Source organism: Siphateles boraxobius, unplaced genomic scaffold (assembly GCF_051911475.1).
Source record: "Siphateles boraxobius isolate OS27281-9 unplaced genomic scaffold, OSU_SipBor_1 7, whole genome shotgun sequence".
Classification (NCBI taxonomy): Eukaryota; Metazoa; Chordata; class Actinopteri; order Cypriniformes; family Leuciscidae; genus Siphateles; species Siphateles boraxobius.
The window spans coordinates 25,328,520-25,354,469 of NW_027509197.1; the positions used below are offsets into that span (position 1 = coordinate 25,328,520).

A 25,950-nucleotide genomic window follows, 5' to 3' on the forward strand; every position below is an offset into this window, starting at 1 on the left:
AAGACAAAGACGGTGAGTCAAGATCACTCTATTCAAACAGATTTCAAAAGGCAGTTCTGAAGTTCAGTTTCTTTAGACAACGGATCCCAACTCTGTTGCTATGCCACCTCTGAAAGAGATAACTATATTTAGATGGCCATTATTATGAGGCTTTTCACACATCACGACCAAGATAGATGGAGGAGGTGTAGGTGTGACGACCTATCTTATGTTTGTTAAACGTGCGTTACACAGCGCAATGTCAATCTGACTTTCTAACTTCCCTTTTCATGTGTGCAATAGTCTTGGGAGAGGACTAACATGCTCCTAAAAATAGTTTTTTTGTTTTTAAATCACTATTTCCAGTTGTAAAAACAATGTTTGTTTAAGGAGAACCGCGTGCTCTAAATCGTAAGGCGTCATTCAGCACATCAGCACTTTTAGAGTTTGAACTAGTTTGAACCAAGTACATATATTGTAAAAAATGTACAATTATTTAACTCATCAAAAATAAGTTAAAGTCCCCCTGTAGTTGATAATTTTATCTTAAAACTTTAATCACCAAAATGACATATTTAAAAGTTTTTTTCCTAAAAATAATTTCTTAATGTCTTAAAATAGATTGAATGCAACTCTACACCCTTGCCTCATTAAGTTCTATGAATATGCAAATGTGTACACTTTTTTACAGTATACAAATAATGTATACTTTAAACTGGACATAATACTATCTGAGATTGTATGTGAATAATTGGTTAAATGATTGGAGAAAGAAAAGTGGGTTTTACATACAGGTAGGCCTACACATGGCCTATATGTGACATGAGCTGAAAAGGAAAATCATTTCAAGGGACGACCACGTTATTACATTTTGATTTAAAAGCTGCAAACATGTTTTTCCTTTGCCAGCACAAGCACTAATGAATAATTCAGAATTATACCACGAATGTGCATTAAGTAAATAGGGTAAATTTGACTTTAATATGGTACTTTAAATAGGGAAGGACTAATAAGCAAGTGCTATAGCTGTTCTTGCATGGGCTACATAGTGTACATACAGAAGCCCTCAAAGACTGTCCTCTTGGGCTCTTGTAGTCCAGACAGAAGAGAAAAACCTCCTCGTTTGATGTTAATGTGATATACAGACTGATATGCGAAATTATGAAATTATGGACATGATTTAGCAAAATATAGGATATTTTCTGCATCAACATTGTAACAACTATAGATTTTAGAGTTAGGCTTGGGGCTGTATCTTGAACAATCAGTCAATAAGCTCTAAAAATGACAAAAACACAATAAAAGTATCATAAAAGTGGTCCATTTGACTCATGCACTATTTTCAATGACTTCTAAAGCAACAAAATTGTCTGTGGGACTCAGAGAAAGCTGAAATTTAAATGGTTGGATGATTACTGCAATGCTGTGCTCCAGACCTCTGGAATGGCCATCTAAGTGCCCAGCGAGAGAGACTTGAGTCTGTTGAGTGCCACTTGATTATCAAAACATTCCCACGTCAAGCATGTACATGTATGCTTATGGATAAAGAGAGTTATTTGTGGGACACATGTGAGTGTGTGAATGAAACTATAAGATAGGCTGCAGAGTGACAGTATAAACCTAAAGGATCCAGTACATTTCTATAACTTAACCAAACTTGACTTAACTAACGTCTCTTAAATTTCTATAAGGGAAATCCACTATTTCGAATTGTTTAACTGACCAAAGAACGAACATCAACTTTGCAGAGAGTATAGGGCCTCGAAGAGCAGCAAACCGGCCAATGACTGGATCAGACTGAGTAACGGTAGGTTCAGAGATGAGAGTGTCCAGAGAGCTGGCAGCCTTGCAGCCCTGCAGCACCCGGGTCTGCCCTTCTCTCGCCAGCTCCTCTAATGAGACTCACTCATCTCACACTCCAGACAGGTGAGGAGGATGTGAGGGGATGTCAGATGTCGTGAATGCATAATCAAATCATTCCCCCAACTAACAAAAAAAAAAAGTAATGATAAAATAAAAACTTGACCTTCCAGTTTTATTATCTGCAATGCAGTGATTAGTTTTATCTGTCTGGCAATAGCTATAGATAGCTGTCTTCCCTGATATTATGTGACTGACTGCACATAATTTACAATTTGATTCAATGTTTATTTACAACCATGCAGTGAGAGGAAGAGGAAAATGAAGAGAGTTCTGCTCAAATCACTCATGCCTTTGCACGCAGTCCCTGGCCCTTGTGAGAGAGAGAGAGAGAGAGAGAGAGAGAGAGAGTCAGAGAGAGAGAGAGAGAGGAGGGGGTGGCAGATTTTGTTTGCGGATTCTGAAATTTTAATCGTGCAAGATCAGCATATCTGCTGTGGTGTGTGATATTCGGCAGACTTTACACTGTCTCTCTGAGTTAAAGCAGTTCTCAAGAGCAGAGTTTCTCCACATTAGTATTACAGTATTTTGAAGGCTGTTGCTCATTTTATTATATATTGTTTGTTTGTTCATTCCCTTAAAAGTCTAGTATTGTACCTTTGTTTGTTTTTTTGTAATAAACGTAATTCAAATGTTTTTTTGTTTTGTTGTTTTTAATAAACGTAATCGTCTCAGGTTACGTATGTAACCCTGGTTCCCTGAGAGGGAACGAGACGCTGCGTTGAGACGCGGTGGGAACGCTCTGCGTGATTGCGTCGTGAAGCACGTGTATAATCAGTCCAATGGAAGAACGAGACGTCACCGGCGGTGACGTCATAGACCAGGAAGCTATAAAGCACACCAGAAATCAGACCGCGACAGCTTCTGAAAAGGCCTGAAGCAAGTCGATCAGGGCATGCAGGAAGTATGGCAGGAGAACGCAGCGTCTCGTTCCCTCTCAGGGAACCAGGGTTACATACGTAACCTGAGACGTTCCCTATCAAGGGAACTCGAGCTGCGTTGAGACGCGGTGGGAACCCCATGTCCACTACGCCATAATGAGAAATGCCCGTTCTGTGTGGAGTCCTTGCGCACACTAAGAAACAAGCAGCCTAGCCCCGGGAGTGGAGAGGTCTAGGTCGTAGAATCTGACAAATGTATGCGGTGAGGACCAGCCTGCCGCATTACAAACGTCCTGCAGGGAAACCCCTGAAATTAAAGCCTTAGAGGCAGCCATACTCCTAGTAGAATGGGCGCGGACAGCCATAGGTGAGAGCTGTCCGGCCGCTTCATAAGCAAGTGAGATAGCCTCAACTACCCACTTGCTCATTACCTGTCTAGATGCAGGGCAAACTTTCTTGGTTGAACCGAAGCAGACAAATAACTGCTCTGATCTACGCCACAGGGCAGCTCTGTGAACGTAGGCATCCAAAGCCCTAACGGGACATAACAGATTGAGACCTTCCTGATCTGGGGTAACGACAGGTGGAGGGCAAAAAGCCTGCAGCACAATAGGGCCCGCCACATTAGTGGGGACCTTAGGAATGTAACCCGGCCTAGGGTGTAAAAATGCTTTCACCATACCAGGTGCAAATTCCAAACATGAAGGAGCCACCGACAGGGCTTGCAGATCTCCAATTCTCTTGATAGAAGAAATAGCGAGAAGAAATAGAGTTTTTAGTGTAAGGAACTTCTCTGAAACCTCTTCAATAGGCTCGAAGGGAGCCAGGGCCAGACCCTCAAGTACAATGGCCAAATCCCAAGCCGGTGCTCTAGAGTGCAATGCAGGCCTAAGCCTCAGAGTACCATGGAGAAAACGAGTAATAAGAGGATCTCTCCCAAGAGAAGAAGCCCCCAAAGGGGAGCGATAAGCAGATATAGCCGCTACGTACACCTTTAAGGTGGAGGGAGATAATCCAGCAGAGAAACGGTCTTGAAGGAAATCGAGAACTGTACCAACCGGGCAGTTAGCAGGATTTAAAAAACGTTCTCCACACCATGTAGAGAACAATTTCCATTTCAATGAATATAGTTTTCTCGTGGAAGGAGCTCTGGATTGAAGGATGGTCTCAACGACCTCAGTCGAGAGACCGGATTCTAAGAGCTGGGCCCCCTCAGAGGCCAAGCCCACAGTTTCCACAACTCCGGGCGAGGGTGAAATATCGTGCCCCCTGCTTGAGATAACAAGTCCCCCCTGACAGGAATCTCCATGGGAGAGCCGTGCAGAAGGGACACTAGGTCCGAGAACCACACTCGGGTCGGCCAGTGCGGGGCTACTAATAATAGATGAGCCCCCTCCCGGCGAACCCTCTCCAGAACTCCCGGAAGCAATGATATCGGGGGGAATGCGTACAGGTGCAGCCTCGGCCACTCCTGTACCATAGCGTCCAGTCCGAGAGGAGCTGGATATGTGAGGGAGAACCAAAGCGGACAATGGGTTGTATCGTAAGATGCGAAAAGATCTATCTGAGCTTGACCATAGTTCTCCCATAGGAGCTCCACCACCTCGGGGTGAAGTCTCCACTCCCCGGGCCTCAGCCCCTGTCTTGACAGGATATCTGCTCCCACATTCAAATACCCTGGAATATAAACTGCCCTGAGTGACAGTAATTTTCCCTGGGCCCATAGGAGGATCTGATGAGCCAGTTTGCATAATAATAGGGACCTCAGACCCCCCTGATGGTTGATGTAAGAGACCACCGATGTGTTGTCTGTGCGGATGAGCACATGATGGCCTCTCGGGTCTGGCAGGAAGTATTTGAGAGCCTGAAATACCGCCATCATCTCTAGTCGGTTTATATGCCACGAAAGCTGATGGTCCTGCCAGACACCTGTCGCCGAGTGGCCACTCATGACCGCCCCCCAGCCTGTGAGGGAAGCATCCGTCGATAGCGTTACGCGTCGACAAGTAGCCCCCAATACTGGGCCTTGGGCGAGGAACCAAGGTTTCTGCCACATGACCAAGGCACGTAGGCATAGCCGCGTGACCTTGATCGTGCGAAACGGATTTCCCCTCGGAGAAAACCCCTTGGTCCTGAGCCACCACTGCAGGGGTCTCATGTGCAGAAGGCCAAAAGTAACTACGTTGGACGCAGCTGCCATGAGACCCACCAGTCTCTGGAACTGTTTCACAGTGAGTGACTGGCCTAGTTTTACCATATTTACGGCTGTGAGAATCGCAGAAATACGAGCTGGAGACAATCGTGCTTGCATAGTTGTCGAATCCCACATCACCCCTAAAAAAGTGGTCCTCTGGGCTGGGAGGAGCACACTCTTCTTGGTGTTTAGCCACAACCCCAACCTTTTTAAGTGAGACAGAACGACATCTCGATGCCGAACTGCCAACTGCTCGGAACGAGCGAGGATCAACCAGTCGTCGATATAGTTTAATACGCGAATGCCCTGGAGTCTCAGAGGAGCCAGCGCTGCATCCACGCATTTCGTAAAGGTGCGGGGTGATAAACCTAGGCCGAATGGAAGGACCCGATATTGGTATGCTTCGCCCCCGAAAGCAAACCTCAGGAACTTCCTGTGATGAGGATGAATGGATACATGAAAGTAAGCGTCCTTCAAGTCTATTGTGACAAACCAGTCCTCGGACTGAATCTGTGATACAATCTGTTTGAGTGTAAGCATCTTGAACTTGAGTTTCTGAACTCTGCTGTTTAACTGACGCAGATCTAGAATAGGACGCAACCCCCCATCCTTCTTGGGAACGATGAAGTAACGGTTGTAAAACCCTGACTCTCTGCTGGGAGGAGAAACCCTTCCTATAGCCCCTTTTTGCAGAAGCGTCAGTACTTCTAGTTCCATGACCCGAGCCTGCCTTGGGTCCACCACTGTGGGAAGGACCCCTTGAAATCTGGGCGGACGAGAACCGAAACTGAATTCTGTAACCCTTTTCTATTATATGCAGGACCCACTGAGAAATATTTGGCAGTAGTTTCCACGCAGCCAGAAATTCTACTAAGGGGACCAGTCTCTCGAGACTGGCCTCGGGATTCGGTTGTACGGACATTTCGGTGCCCTGAAGCGGCGAACCGGCAGGGAACTACCGGAACTGACCGTTCTACGATCCTCCTCGGAGAATCGTATGGGGACGCTGACACCTCGGTGCCCTGAAGCGGCGAACCGGCAGGGAACAACCGATGTGGCAGCGCTGCAACTCTCCTCAGAGAATCGCCCCCCAGAGGGTGCCGAGGATGAACGATTTCTCGAAATCGTCCCTCCTCGGAGGGGACCACCGTCAGAAGCCTGACGCCTTGGGCGTCAGGACTTCTTCTTAGCCCAAGCCTTCTTAGAGATGACAGTCCTCAGATCTTGCCTACCCCTAGCTGGCCTGGACTGCGACCGCCACCCAGATTCCCCAGATTGTGGAGGAGCCCGAGTGGCGACGCTCTGTTTTTGATGCACTCTGTGCTGTGAGGAGCTTGTACTCGGATGAGACTGCTCGGATTTAATAATCATTTTTCGCCCAGCAGTCTCGGGGATATTGAAACGTCGAGGAAGAAACCTCTGGAACGCAGCCGATTGTTTTTTCGTTTCTTGAAAACTATCGACGACACAGTTGATAGCGTCGCCGAACAAACTTGAAGGTGACAGTGGCGCGTCCAGAAAAACAGACCTATCTTTATCCTTTATATCAGACAGATTTAACCAAAGATGCCGCTCCGTGGCCACCAGGGCTGCCATAGAACGGCCCACTGATTTGGCCGTCTCCTTGGTGGCCCGGAGAGACAGGTCTGTTGCGCGACGCAATTCTCGAATTGCGTCAGCGCTGACTTCCTCACGTACATCGATATCCTTCAGCAGATCAGCCTGGTATGCCTGCAGTATAGACATAGTGTGCAGACATGACGCAGCCTGACCTGCTGCCGAATAAGCTTTACCCACCAGCGAAGATGTAGATTTTAATGGCTTGGTGGGTAACGTCGGGGTTTTTAATGATGACGATGACTCGGGAGAGAGATAGCTCGTGAGCGTCTCTTCAGCCCGAGGCACCTTAACATAACCATAATCAGCACCCAAAACATTACTGTAACAGGAAGTTTGTGGGTTAAATACTCTGAATGACGCCGGTTTATTCCACGATCTCGAAACCTCATTGTGGAGATCGGGAAAAAACGGGAGTCCCCGACGTGGAGGCTGTGTTTTAGATGGTAAAAATCTTTCATCTAATAAACTTTTTCTAGTAACACTCAAAGAATCATCGGCTGGCCATTCAATATTTAATCTAGCTACAGCACGAGATAAAACCTCCATAAGCTCCTCATCATTATCGGAGGCATGAGCTGGCGAAAACTCAACATCCCCCATATCAACACTGACGACATCCAGATCCTCAGAACTGGATAGCCGCAACAATGGTGCCCCAACCTGGGAAGGAGAAGCCGCAGCGCGGGCTCCTTCCTGGGCAGAGGCACCGGATCCAGCAGGTAAGGGTTGAGAAAGGGCTGGGCCTGTCTCAAGCCCCGCTACTAGATCCATATGCGAACCCCAAGATGAAAGCCTTCGCTATGCCTCGGCAGCAGCGGGACCCGCACCCCGGGGAGCGCGAACCGAACCGTCCTCCTCAAAGAACGCCCGGCGAGAGCGGAGCGTCCTCACGGACAGCTTCTCGCAATGCTCACAGTCAGCTCCCTCGAGAACTGACTGGGCATGCTCCACTCCCAAACAAGCAACACAAAGCTGATGTGTGTCCCCACCCGTGATGAAACGAGGGCAAGGGACAACACAACGCTTGAATTCTTGTTTCGCCATAATATATATATATATAGATAGATAATGTGCTTGTGACAGACAACAATAAATAGACAAGGACAGTATACAGAGAGCGCTTGCTGAAGGCAACAGAAGCTGTCGCGGTCTGATTTCTGGTGTGCTTTATAGCTTCCTGGTCTATGACGTCACCGCCGGTGACGTCTCGTTCTTCCATTGGACTGATTATACACGTGCTTCACGACGCAATCACGCAGAGCGTTCCCACCGCGTCTCAACGCAGCTCGAGTTCCCTTGATAGGGAATCAAATGTTATTTTTAACAAGTACCACAACTACTAAGAAAACCAATTAATAACAATTTCCTTTTTTCATTTTCAATATGTACTAATAAAATATAACACTATATTATACTATACACAATATTACTACTAAAAACTTAATTTTAACAAAAAAAATTTATAGAAACTATTCTACGATAAAAACTACTAATAACAATTAATAAAACAAAGAATTTTTAATCATAATTATGATTTTACTAGTAATGATACCAGATAATGAGTAGCAGACATCCTGATTTGAATAAAATTGCAACTGTAGAGCTGAGAAATTTTTTTTTGTTACAAATGAAAACATATTTTTAAAAACATGAACAAAAAAGTTTGTATGTAAATATATATATTGAAAAGTAAAAATAAATGGAACTCATACTTATGTAGGCATATAATTGGGAAAAAATCACTAAAAATATTTATATCAAAAAATATTTATATAATAATCCTTACATATTCAAAACATTTTGTATAAATCTAAATGGAACAAGGGAATTAACCATTTCAGTTCATATGATTTGTATTAATAAATTTAAACTTTTTTTATTTATAAATACAAATCACATAAACTGAAATGGTTCATTCCCTTGTTCCATTAAGATTTATACAAAATGTTTTATTAAGCTCTTTTTTTTTTTTTACTCATTTAAAATTCAGAATTCAGAATTCAGAAATTAAAAATTTAGAAATTTTACAGTTTCACGTCTTTCCTTGAATTGTTCAACTGGTCGAGGTTGACATGGGATATAGAAAGCAATTAGTAATAAGTAATGCAATACTTTTTAGAGAGAGTAATCAGTTCAGTAATCTAATTACACTGTTGAAGATGTAACTAGTAGCTAATAATTAATAACCCAATAACTGATATCATCGATATGAACCAGTACTAGTCAAATTCCATAACAGATATCGGATTGAAATTTTGACTAGTCTAAATTGCATTATGACTTGTAACAGTGAGGGCACTAAAAGACGAAATGGAGCTGTTAGTAGCAACACAAAACATCAGGCACTTCAGGATGCACTTACCCTTCACATCAAGTTTGATTGCACTGCGTATGCGTCTCTCAAAAATCTCCATTAACCCTGAGGTTTCCATTTCCCAGCTTCTCAACATCAACCAACCTTCAACATTGAGCTGAACAGCCAGTAGTGAACTTGTGAATGCTACCCATGCTCTTATGGCCTCTTCAGAGGTAAGCGGATGCTATGTGGCACTGGTGACCACTAGAAGCACTGATATGCTGTTGAATAATGATAACCTTTGAGAAATGTCAAGTGTTCCCAGTACAGCACATCTCTATCACTTAGATATTATGTTGTGCCTGATATTGTTCTTACAGGTCAGGACAGACCATGTTGCCAATTTCCAGTAATAGCAATCTCACCATGGAAACATAACGCATGTACAGTGCTGCAAAACACGAGAGCTGTATATACAAATGTTAGTGTTGTTTTGAGAAGTCCCTAACCGTTGTAGTTACAACAAAACTCTGTTTCAACAAAAAGTTACAGGGTTCAGAAGGAGGCCTTCATGTTCCCAGCAGATCTCTTATTGACAAGGTCAGCTTGTACCTTCTGAGTACAATATTATTCAACCCGTTCTCAATCCCAATGCGTCAAATACTACCGCTTTAATAAGAGTCCTACAAGTCTCTATGTAGACACCAAAGAGGCCTGAATCTTTATAGTGATGTGGCCGATAACCTCTTTGCTTTTAATGAGAAATATTTGGTGTCCATATACTGACAGAGAGGGCAAGTGTCATGGGTGTGGTGACGGTAGAGGAAGACAAGGAGTCCAGAATTCCAATACAAGTTTTACTAACAATATAACTCACATGGATGTACACAGGTAGACGGACAGAGGTTTACACACACACACACCAAAATACCACGTAGAACCGACAAAGACTAACTGAACAGAAGGGAACTAAATACAGACACAAATCAACAATAATGAGGTGAGCACAGGTAACACGGATGATGATGATGATGACACACAGGTGCGGGATAATGAGGGAGTGAGTGCAGGTGTGAAGACAAGAGGGATGCTGGGAAGTGTAGTGCAGACGATGACAGAGTAGTGAAGACGATAACTGTGACAGCAAGGAAGTACATCATTATGAAATTAATTTCTCACAATATCCTGATTTAAAATATGTCCACACTTAGAAAAACACTGTTTATTTATTGGTTAAACATTGTTCTGTGCTGTTCCTGTATCTAAAAAAACAATAGGGCTCTATATTTTATTAGAAAAGATTCCATTTTACAAAAATAACCTATATCTTAATCATTTGAATTTACTTCTACTACTACAGTTTCAAAATTCCTGATATTACCAGAAGTTAAAGTGCTCCTATTAGGCTATTTTAAAAGGTTTCTAAGTTTTTTTTGGAGGTCTCCTATAACAGGTTTACATGCATCATCCTAAGTAAAATAAATTAAAAAAAACTTTAATTTTCTCAAAACATACATTTTAGCATCACCTCTTTTCTCACAGTGTCTGAAACTGTTTGATAAAGGATTTTCTCTCTCTAAACCCCTTCTTTCCAAGAGCCTACTCTGCTGTGATTGGTCAGATGGCCCAGTCTGTTGTGATTGGTCTACCACTTACAGTACAGTTTCGGAAACAAAACGCCTATTATTGAATTTCAGCTCTGGGGGCTTCTTCAGCACTTGTATGCACTATGAACAGTAATGATGGCGTTGCTTTTACCACATCAATTCATGTCCAAGTCCTCATCCTTTAGAAGTGCATGCAAAGTGGATTTGCTCAGAAAACAGTGTCTTCTCGGCATGTCGACAACACGAACCACACAAAAACTCCAGTGTTTGAGGGTGTAGAAGTAGACGCTGTTTGCAGACAGCCAATGAAAACTATAGGCAAGGCATTACGCAAATTTGTTATAAATCTAGGTCCGTGCAGGAAGTAAGACTGGATTTCCTGATGACTCGTTTCAGGCAGTTCAGAGTTTGTTCTTTCATTTTGGAGACAATAAATCCATGTGCGTTTTGATCTTAGAAACTTTGCAGACCTTTTACATTCACAAACAGCTATATTACACACTGCATGAAAGGTAATATACACACAAAAAAGCATAATTGGGGCACTTTAAACCAAGGAGATTTATTATTTAGACACCTGTTGCATGCAAATTGTCATTGCACCTTCTTATTCAATTACTTTTACCTTCTGACATGGAAAAACATTCAAGTTGGTGTTCAAGCTCAATGTCACCTTCAATCATTATCCAACTGTCTGTTGCTCTCTCCGGAAGTCTCCTCCTCCTCTCTATTGTCCCCTCACTGTTTGAAAGTATCATTATTAGCGAATGTATTCAATTAGCCCTATAAGGCAGATGAATAAACACTAACAGTCCTCTAAATAATAGCAATTATCCATAAACCTACAATTAGCTGTGCCATGATGCCATACGCAATGGTATCATTACCAATTACCGCAAGAAAAATGCCAAGTGAATTTGCTATCGTAAAGGTTCAACACTGCAAAAGAATTGCGGAATAAGTTGAACAGACAATAATGCCGGGAATACTAACTTCCTAAAGGTCAGCGTAAAAAATTGACAAAGCTAATTGTAAACGTAAGGATACAAAGCACAGGGGATGTCAATGATGATGGATGAATACGAAACTTGAGGACTAATGCAATTTTTCTTAAATAAAGCAGTTTGGAGGTGCTCCACAGCTTGGAAGCAGTGCTGCAAAAAGGCAGACATACTCGGCGAGAGGCGGTGTTACAATACTGTCAGCTGCACTGCAGCAAAAATTAAACAGCACAACCTCCAGTAGCTCAGATCCCTGAGTAGACTGCTGGAAAAAGAGAAGGAGAGAGAGGGAGAGAGAGAGAGAGAATGAGAGAGAGAGAGCGAGAGAGAGCGAGAGAGAGCAAGAGAGAGAGCAAGAGAGAGAGAGAGAGAGAAGCTTCTACTCACACACACACACAGTCAAGCTGAGAGACAACTGTTCTCTTTCACAGGTTATTCATACTGTTTGCAATCCAAACAGTTACCCGCATTGTAAACCCATCAGCTAGCACAAGCTACACGCTAGAGCCAGCTTATACATAAAAAGCATTCTGCTCAGGCACTTTGACAACCAGAAACTAATAAACCAATACTATAAAGAGGAAAAAATACCATTTGCCTATCGGTTGGCACACATGCTTTGACACAGTGGTGAATTCATGAAAATAGTAGGATATCTCAACACTAAAACATATTCACTGACATCATTAAGGTATTGCCGCTGTAAGCAGAATTTAATTTAAAAAAGTGTTCATTTTCTGTTGATTGTGCCAATAAGTTATTTATGAAATGATAATCCAGTGATAAAGAAGTATTATAGCTGGCCATATATATTAAGACTTGTAGTGTTGCCACTTGCTGTATTTTAAAAAGCCAAATTGGGAACCTGGATTGGAGTGATGAAGCAATGCTGTAGAGTCACTGCAAAGTATGTCAGGTCATGGTAGTCTGCTACGTCCTCCATAACCTAGTACTAAAAAGCGGATCAAAAAAGCCCATGTGTAACATGCTATAGTCCTAGTGATTAAAAGATTTAGGCTAGTAACTTAAAAACTGATGGTTTTAAACCAACAAGGGTTTATCCATTAGCTATCACCATTGTGTCATTTAATAATAAACGCACTTCCGAAAATCAAAACCTGTAATATATGTGTGAGTAATAATATATATAAGTGATTAAAGTGCTGGCTAAATGATAACTCTGCAAACTGCCTTTGTTAAAACAAGCAGAAAGGAAACCATATTGCACCCAACTGGTGAAATCAAAGAAATCTGTAAAATGGATAAACAGCGAAAGAAAACAACAATGTAAAATAATATGTTGTAAAATGAGATTGCATCATTTCAAGCTTCTGTTTGCATGAACAGATAGTAAAACAAGTCACTTTCTCAGCACAGTCACTCCAACATTAACCTGAAATCCATGAAAACAACAATGTCTGGCTATGAAACTGAGATATATCTCATCACCTATGTATGATGCTCTTAAAGTTAGTAGGAATTTTAGGTACATCAGTATTTAATGCCTTCACAAGTATGTGATTTCACACAATAATACACTTTGAAATATACCGAAATTTTCTAATACAGGTTAAGCAAAACAAGAAAGACACCACAGCAGGCAACTATGGTCGGTTTCCTCTTTTTTAGGTCAACTACTGTCACAGCAACATTTTGGGCAGTTTTTCAAGCATTCACATCTGCGTTTGAGTGTCTGGCCTAAGAATGAGAGCAAATTCACTAAATACATGAAGTGTGGGGGAAGGGCACTTTAAAATCAATGCCATATCACGAGAGGAGTGGCATATGGTTGGGAGTCACCATCAAACCTAGACGGGTTGCCGAGACGCAGGAAACTCTGTAAGCAGTTCTGACAGATGAAAAGATCTGGCTGGTGCAGAGGAGTTGTTTGATTTCAACAGGGTGCAGCAACCATTTCAACAAAAGGAAAAAAGGTCTCTTACACACAAAAATCATACAACCTACAGATATTTTTTGTTAGCGTTGCACAGTTATTGTTATAGCCTCCTGGGACCCATACTTTTGTCTACTGTATGGACCTTTCTCAGTTTAGTCTAAAGCAGTTTTTTTTAAATAGATATAGAATTTTAAAAAAAGAAGAGAATACGGTCTTTAAAAATGACTGACATTAATTTAGTGATCAAATTTAGCATCTTATGGAAATATGATAATATTTTGTAATTATCTATTATAACGGAATAATTTTCAAATTGTTTGTCATAAATTAACATCTCAGGAAAATGTTATGGGGTTTCCAATCAAAATATGACTTTCTGTAGAGGAGACCAGGGCTTAAAGCATGTTTATCAGGCATTTTGGAAAACACGACAACTGAAGAGGGACAAGTGAATATTCTTATGAAATATTAGATATTATTATAAAAATGTTCCCAATTATTACTCTCATTATTACACTTCTTTTTTCATTATATGTTGCCCCAAGAACGCATTAATATGCAAATTAGATATAGTGTATAGATACAGTGTATTGAATGGCACTACCCATTTATGGCCATTTTACCCACATTTTGCATAAAGTAAAATGGTAGATCATTTCATTCCATTATATCTTTCACTATATACTTGAGAATCATCTTTATACAAAGTTTGGTTAAAAAGATCCTGAAACTTAAAAATGTATTTGTGAATGAAAAAAAAATCCCATTGTTTTTTCCTATACATGTCAGCTTCAATTCATTTTTTTTTTTTAAACAAACTTTTAAACAGTCCTTGTGTCCATCACAGTGCACATAAAATAACATATGAACAAAAAAATTTTTTTCAACAACAAAAAAATGTTCTCTCTCAAATGTTCTCTTACTGTTTTTTATGCTCTAAAAAATGTACTGAATTCAAACAATGTACACTTATTCCCTGGTTTTTAGGAGGATAGATGGGGGGGGGGGGGATCAATCCCACACATGACTGTTGACATCACCACTACTACAGCTCATTTTTGCTCAATTATATCAAAATATAAAAGGTGCTATATTCAAGAAGGTTATGTAAGTTCAAGCTTCATGTGCTATTAAATAACTCCATTATCATGTGGCCTGAATAGGCACAAACCTGATACAACAAATACACAGGACCTATTCAGTCAGTGTGATTACTGCAAATTACATTTCAAAGGAAATGATGAACCAAACCATCAGCATGAGGACACAGCAAAAAAGGAGGGGGGGGGGGGGGGGGTCTCTAATGAGGCATCTGATAGGCTTTGGCCATGTCAATAAAAATATACAGGCAGTTCATTGTGTTTGTGTGGACAGATCTGGCACCTGTATGCATTACTCCATACGTTATTTGATAATTTCCCTACTTGACACATGAAATTAATGGGTTAGTCTTTGCCTTTGTGAAAACATATTATTAAAAACTAACAATTTCTATGTTACTGTCAGGGTTGGACAAAATTCATGATGTAAGAAATGGCTACCTTTAATCTCTTTCAACCCCAAAAGAAATTTGAACTTGAATGAAAGGATGAAAAATGTATTGAATTGCAATTTAATGAAATTCAACAGAAAAAGGAATTTCATTATAGTCTAGTTTCATTCATTTTGGCAAATTATGTATATTTATTCCCTGAAATGTAGAACACTTTTAATCAAAATAATAATTAAAATAAATAGTCCAAAACAATTAACACAATTTTTTTTAATGTAGTCACATAACTCCAGAATGTCAACAACGTTGTTTTCAGATAAGTTTATAAAAATAAGTATTGACTTTAAAATGTGGTAAATTAGAGAAATATGTGAAATAAAGAAGAGATGCACAGATACTGAAATCCTGGCCATTACTGTTACAATATCATTTCCAAGTTATGACTGATGTTAAAATTCTATACTATTGTGTTTAAATAAATTAAAAATGAAACAGTAAAAACTAAAATCAGCCATTTTAAGTATTACAAGTGAAATTAGAAATCACAACATTATAATGTACACTAGGAACAATGGATGTTCATTTTGTGATCCGCAAAATGTTACATTCAAATTATTATTAAATTAGTGTTTTTAAAGATTACCTTGAAATCTTAAAACAAATGATATAGTATAACTATATATATATATATATATATATATATATATATATATATATATATATATATATATATATATATATATATATATATATAATTACATAATATCATCTAATATTCCTGGAAATATCTATGTGATCAAATGTTTTCAGGTAGTGAAATAAAAAACATAAAAAAAGTTTGCGCACACCTTTGTTATTGTCAGAGTTGCGATATATGGTTATATGTGCATGCAGTGCAGATGATTTATTCCCACTACATATGATACAAATGCATCACATGTCAGCAGAGAGAATAAAGGAGCGTATTTCACAGATCATTTATCCTTGAAATTATATTATACTTTAGAGCAATACCTGCTGATGAAATAAATTTGATAGCTCAAAAGTTAAAGGGAAAATATTATGACTGATATGTAACAGCAAATTGAATGCATTCAATAAAAGTACAACAGAGATTTATGTCTTCTGGAAACATTCATAATACTTGGAAATGCAGTATAAACATGAATGCAATCTGAATTATAGCCTTACTAAATCATGTCTTTATAAAATAAATATTGTCATAAACGACTGTTTTTTAGCACCATTTAACCCGAGAGCTATTTGTAATGCACTTGTAAAACAGTACACTTGTAAAAGTACAATTTTAAAAAGTAAACAGCTTTTTTCTTTTTTCAGACTTCAGATCTTTATAAATTCACTGTGAATCAGTGTTACTTTAGTATCATTGAGTTACTTTTATAGTTTTATTAAAATATTTTGAATTAGATTTTTGTATTTTCCTTTTCCATTTTAATATCAGTCAAATTTATTATAAAAGCTATTATAGTGTTATTATAGTAATTTTTTGTCCTTTCGATTTTTATAACTTTTTTCTTAAATCTGTCAATTAAGTTTTTTTTTGTATTTGTTTGTATACAAAGAGAGAAAGAGAGAGAGAGCGAAAAACTATCTTTGGTATTTGAATCAACATGAAAGCAAGACGTTAGAAGTTAAGGTCCCACATGTTGCATTTACGTTATAATGGCATTCACACACAAGGATGAACACAAACCAATTCAGACTGTTGCTTAAGCATGAACGCTCGCTGATTGATGCAAGTACAGAGAGCACTTACTTTGTCCTCTGAGGGTATCAAGGCTAATGCCACCTTCCAGGGAAGCCAGCCAAGAGCTATAAACTCTACCTGCTTCACTGTGCAGTGTGGCGCTGCAGCATGGAGCAACTTTGGTGGCATCTTTATGTAAATGTCTACTGCGTCTGAGGTGTTGCAGAGGGGCTATGGACGGTCCTGTTTTAATTGGACTGCTCTATATGTAAAGTTTATTCCATTAATGAGACCAGAAAGACACATGAGGCAGGCCATGAATATTATCGGCATCACACAAACACAGCTTTGAGTGCAAGAAGCACTTTCAAAGTCTAAGAACAACTCTTTATCCCTGCAGCATGCTGCAAATGCAGCAGTCGGTTACATCAACTGAGACACTGTGGGCTATTTTAGCTAAATAGCTAAAAAAAGTAGGACTTTTAGTTGTACAACAACCACTGCTAAAGTTTCATTCCATTGACAGCGGAATTAAACTGTTTTGTCAACGTGACAAAAAACCCACGAGAGATTGTATAAAAATCTCCTTTCAGCTCTGTTCTAATTAGAATGTTTTGCAATATAGTGCATTTCCTATATTACTCTGACAGCAATAACGTCTTTTGCGCAAACATGAGAATTGCATGAAGCAGATATACTTCAGCAATATTCAGATATTACACGACCCAGCAGGATCTTTGTCACCCATTAGTGCAAAGTGAGCAAGAGAGACATTCACTAACAGAGAGGGAATGCTGATGAATGTTTCGAAACATTCGAAACAGCGGAAAACACTAGTTTACTAATGGAAAAGCAATGCTGACATGGCTAAGAACAATTGAAATGCTTTAAACAGATGAGCCAATCATTTGGGAAAGTGATGAACAGAGAGAACACGATTCGTTGTGTCCCTATGAGCAGAAACCAAGCTGTTTTTTACCAATTATGACATTCTCACTGTTTGCAATGTATCCTGGGTGATTCTTCATTTAGAGGCACTTGACTACTTGAAATCTTGAAAAATGGAAGTTCTCCATCTCATAATCAGATCATGACCTGCTTAACGACACTTCAGTCACTCTCAAGTACCCCATGTCCAAAATGTTCAACATATTGCCACCAAAAAAAAAAAAATCTCACTGGACTAAATGACTACAGATCTGTACCTGCCTATTACATCATATTCCACTGAACTGATCTGAGTTTATAGGAAACTTCTTTAAGCTTTAGCTTGCCAAGCTACAAGTGTATTCATTATGTAAACCAGCTACTACCATTAATTGTGCAATAATTTTATTTAATTTTTTTTACTAAAACATTATGAAAAGTTTATTTTACCATTTAGTTGAAATGAACAGATCCCTAAAGTTAACAATTTTATCCCTTAAAATTTGTCTTTGATTATCAAAATTTCATATTAAAAAAAACAATCATGTGAAACAAATTTATTGAAAACAGCTTGAATGTAACTCTACAACCTTGCTTCATTTAGTGTATGCATGCCCATAAATATGCAAATTAGCTCCACCTCCACTCACCTCCACTATATAATATCATATAGTAATATCATATACATCATACACCCGCTATATTGCTAAATGTACACGATTTTCATATCAACAGAAAATTATACCAGGATAACCTGGCTTCTATTGAGACTCCCCTGCTTCGCAGCAAAGTTTATGGTATTCTAAAGCCCGCACACACACATTGATGTGATTGGTTACAAGGTAGTTTGTGTTGTAAGAAACGGCAGCAATTTCAAAACGCGTTTTTGAGACTGTCTTTGGTTCACTGCAGTTTTAAGGAGAAAGTACTCAGCAATGGTGTTGACATGAATTTGCACATGGTTTGTCTTAAAGCATATATTAAAAACACCACATAGACATATAAACTTTCACCACAGGGGGACTTTAAATGAATCAGACATCACAACCCCACTTGAGAGAGAACATTCTAGATTGTTGTGGATTATTTCCTCAGCTCACTTGTGTACAATACAGTGATGAAAAAAAGCATCTACGTTACATAAAACCAAACTATTTTGAAATTAGCTGAGTTACTGTCACACTACTGAAAAATGTAGTTAGGTTAGTATTGTTAGCATGTCGCTGTACTGTTTGTTAATAAGTATTCCTGCACGACTGCAGTTTCCAACTGTTGCATATTGTCCACTCACATTGCTAGTTGACATCATATTGCTGTGCATTTGCATAAAGTTGAACTCTGCTCAACTTTGGTGCGTCGCCAGTGGTCACATACGTTGCCTCAAATCGCCAACTGTCATTGAAAATGAATGACTTCTAGTCACTTTGCTGCTGTAAATCACTGTTGGTGTGAATGGCCCTGAACAAGCAGACTGTTTTAATCTTGTCTGAACAGGTATGAGGTAGTTAGGTAGTTAGTCTGTTGAGAGGGAAGCACAAAGGAAATAAATTAGGAAGCTAAAAAACAAGTACACTCACACCACAAAAAATATATAATTCTTTGATTGAAGAAGAATGAAAAATGTACAACCTGCAATTTGTAATACAAGTGTATTCCATGACAAAGATTGTTTCAGCCACTCAGTATTAATGTTAAAAAGGTGTAATATTTATTCATTTGATTGTTTCGTTGCGAGTGCAGTGCACTTAGACAAATACAGACAAATTAATTTCTCCAGAAATCTTGTTGCATCAGTCCTGATGAATAAACAGAGTTTGACAATGCAATAATGAGATACTACAAATCATACACTGCCATTAAATAGTTTGGGGTAAGTAAGATTTTTTTTTTTTTTAGAATACTTTTATACTTTTATTCAGTAAGGATACATTAAATTGATCAAAAGTGACTGTGAATACATGTATACATTTATAAATACAGCTCTTTTGAATGTTTCCTGGGGAAAAGTAGCATGATTTCCACAAAAATATTAAGCAACACAAATATTTTCAACACTGCTCAAAATAAAATAGTTTTAACACCAAATCAGCATATAATAAATATTTCTGAAGGACCATGTGATGCTAAAAACTGGAGTAATGATGCTGAAAATTCAGCTTTGCCATCACAGGAATAAATAAGTAATTATGTTTAACAATATTACTGTTTTGATTGTATTTTTACATTATAAAATAAATGCAGCCTTGGTGAGCAGAGACTTCTTTCAAAAACATAAAAAAATCTTACCAATCCCAAACTTTTGAAATGTGTACCTAAAATCAGTTTTTGCCTGGGGTATTAAAACAATTGGGTGAACAACAAATCCTGTAGACTTGCATTGAGAAAAGAAAAAGAAACAGAGTATCGTAGAAACTTGGGTGTATGAGACTATTGTGCCATGCAGCAATGTCATAGCAACCACCCAGATTAACCTAGTAACCACATAGCAACATACTAAAAATCATCCAGAGCAACTCCATAGCCACACACAACGCCATAAAATCATAAAGCCGAATTTTGCACAGATAAGAACCATTTTCCATTATAAACCTCCAGGCCTATACAGCACAAGATAAGCTAACTGTTTACCTTAAAGCGAAATATTTACTCATTTCCCATGTGGAAGAGATAGTGCTTATAATATTTTTCAAACTCCTGTGTTTCCCCTATGGATCACATGTTTTAAATTTTAAACGGAGAAAGAAGCAGCACTGACAAACATGACATTTTCATTATGAGCTATTACTGCCACTGTTTTGACCACAGTGAATAAGTAGACAGCAGGCAATTTAAGCTTTTAAGCAGGGTTTGAGGAAACTTTGATCAAAAGAACTAAAAAAATAAAGGATGGTTTACAGCAAGACTAGACTGCTATCTCAGACTGTACTGTCAATGAGACATAATTCATCCCAAAATAAACAGAGTTATAAACTAGAGACAGCCAGATAAATGGACTAATGTATCATATAGTTTAATTTAGGAACTAGATGTCTCATTACTTTAACAAAAAATGAGCTTTGATGGAATTTTGCTGCAAGTTATTCTTGCGTAATCAAAGACAACTCAAACAGTCTTGCTTCTGATATGGTTAGTTGTGACGTGAACAAACAACAGACGTGTCCACAGAAAAATGTCCACACCGCAGGTTCAAAATAGTGTTGAGATACAGTATGTAGTATATTTAGCTAATGGACTGCCCTTAAAAGGATAGTTCACCCAAAAATGAACATTTACTCATCATTTATGTCATTCCAAATGTTTATTACTTACTTTCTTCTGTGGAACACAAAAGAAGATATTCTGCTAAACGTGTCAGTGCTCATACTGTTAAAGTCAGATGTGGACAAAAATAGTTCCTTCTTTAAAATATCTGTAGTGTTTCACAGTATATTTTTGGGTGAACTATAGTATGCTTTAAACAGTCTAGTTGGTATAGCCTGAATGGACTGTGTGTGTGTGTGTGTGTGTGTGTGTGTGTGTGTGTGTGTGTGTGTGTGTGTGTGTGTGTGTGTGTGTGTGTGTGTGTGTGTGTGTGTGTGTGTGTGTGTGTGTGTGTGTGTGTGTGTGTGTGTGTGTGTGTGTGTGTTGTGTGTGTGTGTGTGTGTGTGTGTGTGTGTGCTTAATATTTAACATTTTTTTCACCACCAGAAGCAGGATCCAGTCTGCCAATTCTGCACAGAGGACTGATCTAACAGTGTTATGACAAACTATTCTATAAATAAATGCCATCTGAGAACAGATTGTCTATGTGAAAAAGAGTCCAATGAGTCTTTTACACTCACATAAAATAAAAATAAAAAGCTACAGCCATTACAGGCATTGTTATACTTCATGAATGAAAGGTTATACTGTAAGTACCCCTTATTCACTTGCATCCAGAGGGAGAAAGTTCTGTCACGCCACGCAGATTCCATCAGGTTGACAACCAACCTGTGTTTACCTCGGTCCTACAGCATCAGCAAACACAAACCTTCATTGCAATCCACATTGCCAAGTGCAAGACTTTGTCCCTGCCAGGAAAACATTAGCCAACACAAGGCTATCAGAAAGTGCCATCTGCTGGAACAGAAGACAGCTATTGAAACCACTCTTTAAAACTCTGGAAAAACGTTGCCTGTGACTTCTCCCTAATTTTTTTTTAAAAGAACCAGGAGCAAGGGAGTGTTACATATAAGAAGGTGCTAAGTGATAGAACTGAGATGTTGAATATAACAGAACTAAACTAAAGTGATTATACTTCACGCGGCCCTTGCAGCATGTTGCGTTTCTAAAAATACAGCCTGTGTGCCATAGACTATAACCGGCAGGCCCCAGCAGCACTCTTCTCTCTTTATTAATCTTATGCAGCTAAGACCGTAATAGCCATGATAAACTAATCAAAAACCTCACGCTTTGCTACTTCTAATCACTGACGGAGTAAAACAAATGATGGTTTCATTTAACTATGAATGCATCACACTGGACATTACTGCTAGACAGAGGCAATCACTGCTGGCTATGATTAAACTTTGGTCCTAAACTGTATTTTACAGTTACAACTATCCATTTAAAAAGAGATTTGCCAATAAATTTGCTCTTGCTTAAAAGCCATTAAAATGTCTATAGGATTTAATCTAATCATTTAAGTGCGATATTTGTGTTTTCACATGATTTTATACATTTTAATAGGTTTACATTGTATATATTATACTTATTATTTTATTATATATACTTAGATAAGTATCATGTTACAGGTCCTTTCTGTTAAAAAGCCAAAGATTGTTCTTAAAAGTTTGTAGAACGACATCAAATGTATGCATAAGGTCCGATAAGCATTATAAATGCACATAAGCTTCTGGAATATAAAATGAAGTGGTAGTGGTACAGTATTAAAATAAAGGCAAATATAGTGTCAAGAATGACATACCGTCCATTAAACTACAATGAAGAAATGTGTCGTGTCAGCATGGGAAAACTGCTATGATCTACTACGCTGCAGTGTCAACGTCTAGGAAAGAAGGTGTCAACATCAACTCAGAACTGCACGCTCTGCACAGTTTTCCTTTGTGTCCATATTTGTCAACAGCTTTGTTAAAATAAAACTGCGCAAGTGTGCCCTGCGGACCACCTTGTTGTGATTTGTTTTGGGGGGAATTTGTGTGGAACAACAGGGTAGCTGTACATGCTTTGACCGGAGTAAACCGCAAGCTAATGATCTCTTAATGAACAGATTAATAGAAAGAGACAAATGACACGAGGTCTTTGCACTGCACATAATCACGTAAGAATAAATGCTGCACACGAATGCCAGAGAGCAGCATCACTTTAAGTGATGCAGGACTGAGGAGGATGCTGCAGCATCCCTGAAATGAAGCCCCCAAAAATTTGCTTCCCACGTACGGCCCAGGTAGGACTGTTCAAGCTGTCTTAACACTACATACCTGTGGGATTTAGTTGAAAAAAGTTTAATGTTAAAGCCTTCGGCTGTGATATCTGTGATTGGTCTCACCACTAGAGCTCAAGTTATCCTCAGCTTTGCCTGCATTCACTGACTTGCTGCACAAATTTGACTGCAGATCAGCACACATAAAGGGGAGGAAGAAGACGCAATGGCTCTTACCACTTGGGTTCTTGTTCTTCTTAAGACTCTTGCCACAAAGACACTGCAGCATATGCGTTCCTTTGCTGAAAATGTTCCAAAGAAACCACATTGATTTGGGCGAGGAGCGATCCAACAGCTTAGACACCCTGATAAAGAACAGATCCCTGCGGTTGCATAATAATAAGAACACAATGGGATGCTCAGTTTTCCAGTAGTAACATAGAAAAATATGTATTACTATCCAAGCGTCTTCATGCACGAGGTAAAATATTATCTTTAGAGCAGGCAAAACAAAGGTTCTTAGTAATAAAGGTTTGTCGGTCATAAAAATAGATACTCTATAAATTGCATGTGCTGCAGAGGGGGAACATGCAGCCCGTTATAAACTAACGTGAAAGACACGGCGGATCTTTGCGTTCCCTATTAGTTCATCACTCAGATGAAGGGTGGATGGATGTGCACGGCATCAGAAGCCTGGAGGGGATGCATCCCATTTAAAAGCAGCGATACCTCCGAGCAAAGCGCACATTTCCAGCATCAGCTCAGTGTTTCTCAGGGAAGTCTTCCTAAAACCTGCTGCTGCTGCTGCTGCTGTTGCTGCTGCTGTTCAGTAATATCCATGAGCTTTCATCAATGTGAAAGCACTGCACTGATCCTGATGCTGAGGATGCGGTTGGAGTGCGGCTTGATGTTTCACCTGTGCATTACAGATCCAGTTGCCTCCTGAAAAGTATCTCGCACGTATTCCTCTTTGCCTTGGATTTGTGTTGGATATAGACGAGAAGGAGGAGGGGTTGAATTGAAAGATTGCCTTTCCATTACGTAAAACACGTGGTTTGGACTCTGGCATATCACTGACGCTTTCGGCATTTCGGCATAGAGTAGCGTTGGGAAATCCGATGCATTTTAGCGAATCGGTACGTTCGAACTACTCGTTTCGGTGGAGTGGTTCGTTTGAATCACCACTCAGAAAGTCTTCCTCATTTTAGGTTTCATTCTTCTGAAGTTCAATTCATATTTGTCTGTTATCAGTATGTTTTCGGTGTTTAAATTACGGTGTTGTGTTAGCTGTATTAACTATAGCCTTTAAATGTTTGTGTAGCCAAATTCTACCATTGTTTGTTTGTTTTCCCCCAGGAAAAATTTTCCCACGTTCAAATCTGTTTGATGAAATGAAAAAGAAAAACACTGGTCTTACAGTTTACAGAAAGTCCTTCCTAAAAAAATGTACTTATAGGCTAGCTACTACAATGATTTACAAATTGAATCGGTTGCTTTGAACGGCTTGTTTCAGTAGTTTCACGCGCCGGCAAGGCATTTTACCTTTCACTCTTTTGCAATAAAATGAATAATTGTCTATACTATTATGTTTTCGATTGAGTAGCTAGGGTAGAGCGGGGCACATCATAACACCTTTTGACTTTTTCAGTTTGTGTAAATTCACTTGGGGTTCAGAGTATTTATTTTTGCCACATGAATATCACACGCCTACAATTATGTGGTTTTGTTACATTAATAGGCCTACAGTGTATACTTTTTTCTTGATTTACCCAGAAAGAATGGAAGTGAAATGTGACAATATGCCCCAGGCGGGACACGTTGTAACATGAGAGGGGCACATTGTAACATGATATGACAGCTTAAAATGTTACCTGATCTAATAAAAAAAATAAAAAATAAGACAAACTGAAATATTTTGTGAATAAAATACAATTATTAACTTTTTCATATAAAATAATGGCATGTTTTAATAATTAAAAATAAAGTAATTTTTGAGCATAGTTCAAAAAATAATAATTAATCATTTCTGAACATTGACTCTCAGTCTTTATTCAACTTTTCTCATGGTTTCTCAATAGAATTCATAAAAGTATATAGAATAACATAGTTCTAAGGGGCACATTGTATGCAGTGTTACAACATGCACAACTGGGATTTAAACTCTGTCTTCTGCTTGTTAGATCAGCATTAAAGAACTATCTCAACTGTTAAATAACAGAAATAAGATTAAAATAATATCAGATTTGTCCTAATTTTAAATAAACAAAAAAACAGAGATTAAAAATTAACAAGAATTTTACTTTTGCTATACTTACTTTTTGATATCTTCCAAAGATTTTTTTAAATTGGTGCAATTTTTTCTCAATATATATTGTTGATATGGCAACTAGTCAACACTAAGTTTCGTCATGCTGGCATCTGTATACATTTTTAAACCATGTGTGTTACAACTAGCCCCTTCTTAGGTTGTGTCCCGCTCACCCTATTTGTAAAAAAAAAAAAAGTAAAATGTAGAAATCAATCAATCTAAAAAAATATCCGGTTTGCTCCTCTTTGTTGGCATAAACTGGTGTATTGTATAAACTACATGAAAAATGAGTAAGAAAAGATTATAGACAGAAATAAAACTGTGCATATACATGTTTGTAGCCTATCACTTGCATCTGACGAGCAAATTAGGTTTATTATGGGACACACCAAAAATCTATTCCAATACAGCCAACTATTAACAATCTAACTTTCCATTGATGATATAAATGCATTTTCTAAAGGCATTACAAAAATGTCACAAAATAGGCAAAATATGTAACCTGCTTACATAACAGGTTCCTTATAATTTTGATAATGCTATCTTTCGTATAATTGTTTTCCTTGAAGAAAAACAAAAGAGCAGTGTTCAATTAACAGGAAGCTCCACGCTTTGATTTACTGCATTAATCTACTTTAACGACCTACTTTTGTTCTGCCCAAGACTTGCCACTCTTCTGGGATGTCTAGGTCTTCAGGGAAGTGGGCTCCTTTGAGGCT

At 38.8% G+C, this 25,950-nt stretch overlaps 1 protein-coding gene across 2 annotated transcripts in view; it reads right to left on the reverse strand.

Annotated features, from left to right (window-relative positions):
• fgf14 (fibroblast growth factor 14) overlaps positions 1 to 23,717 on the reverse strand; it is a 181,843-nt gene extending 158,126 nt beyond the window's left edge. The window contains exon 1 of one of the 2 annotated variants that reach the window (XM_077216059.1): positions 23,161 to 23,717. In XM_077216059.1, the coding sequence (XP_077072174.1) occupies positions 23,161 to 23,467 (307 nt within the window). In that variant the 5' untranslated portion in view covers positions 23,468 to 23,717. Of the gene's footprint in view, positions 1 to 8,956; positions 9,133 to 23,160 lie in introns of those variants that run through there. The other variant, XM_077216058.1, reaches the window with a different exon arrangement.
• Between the last annotated feature and the right edge of the window lie 2,233 nt (positions 23,718 to 25,950).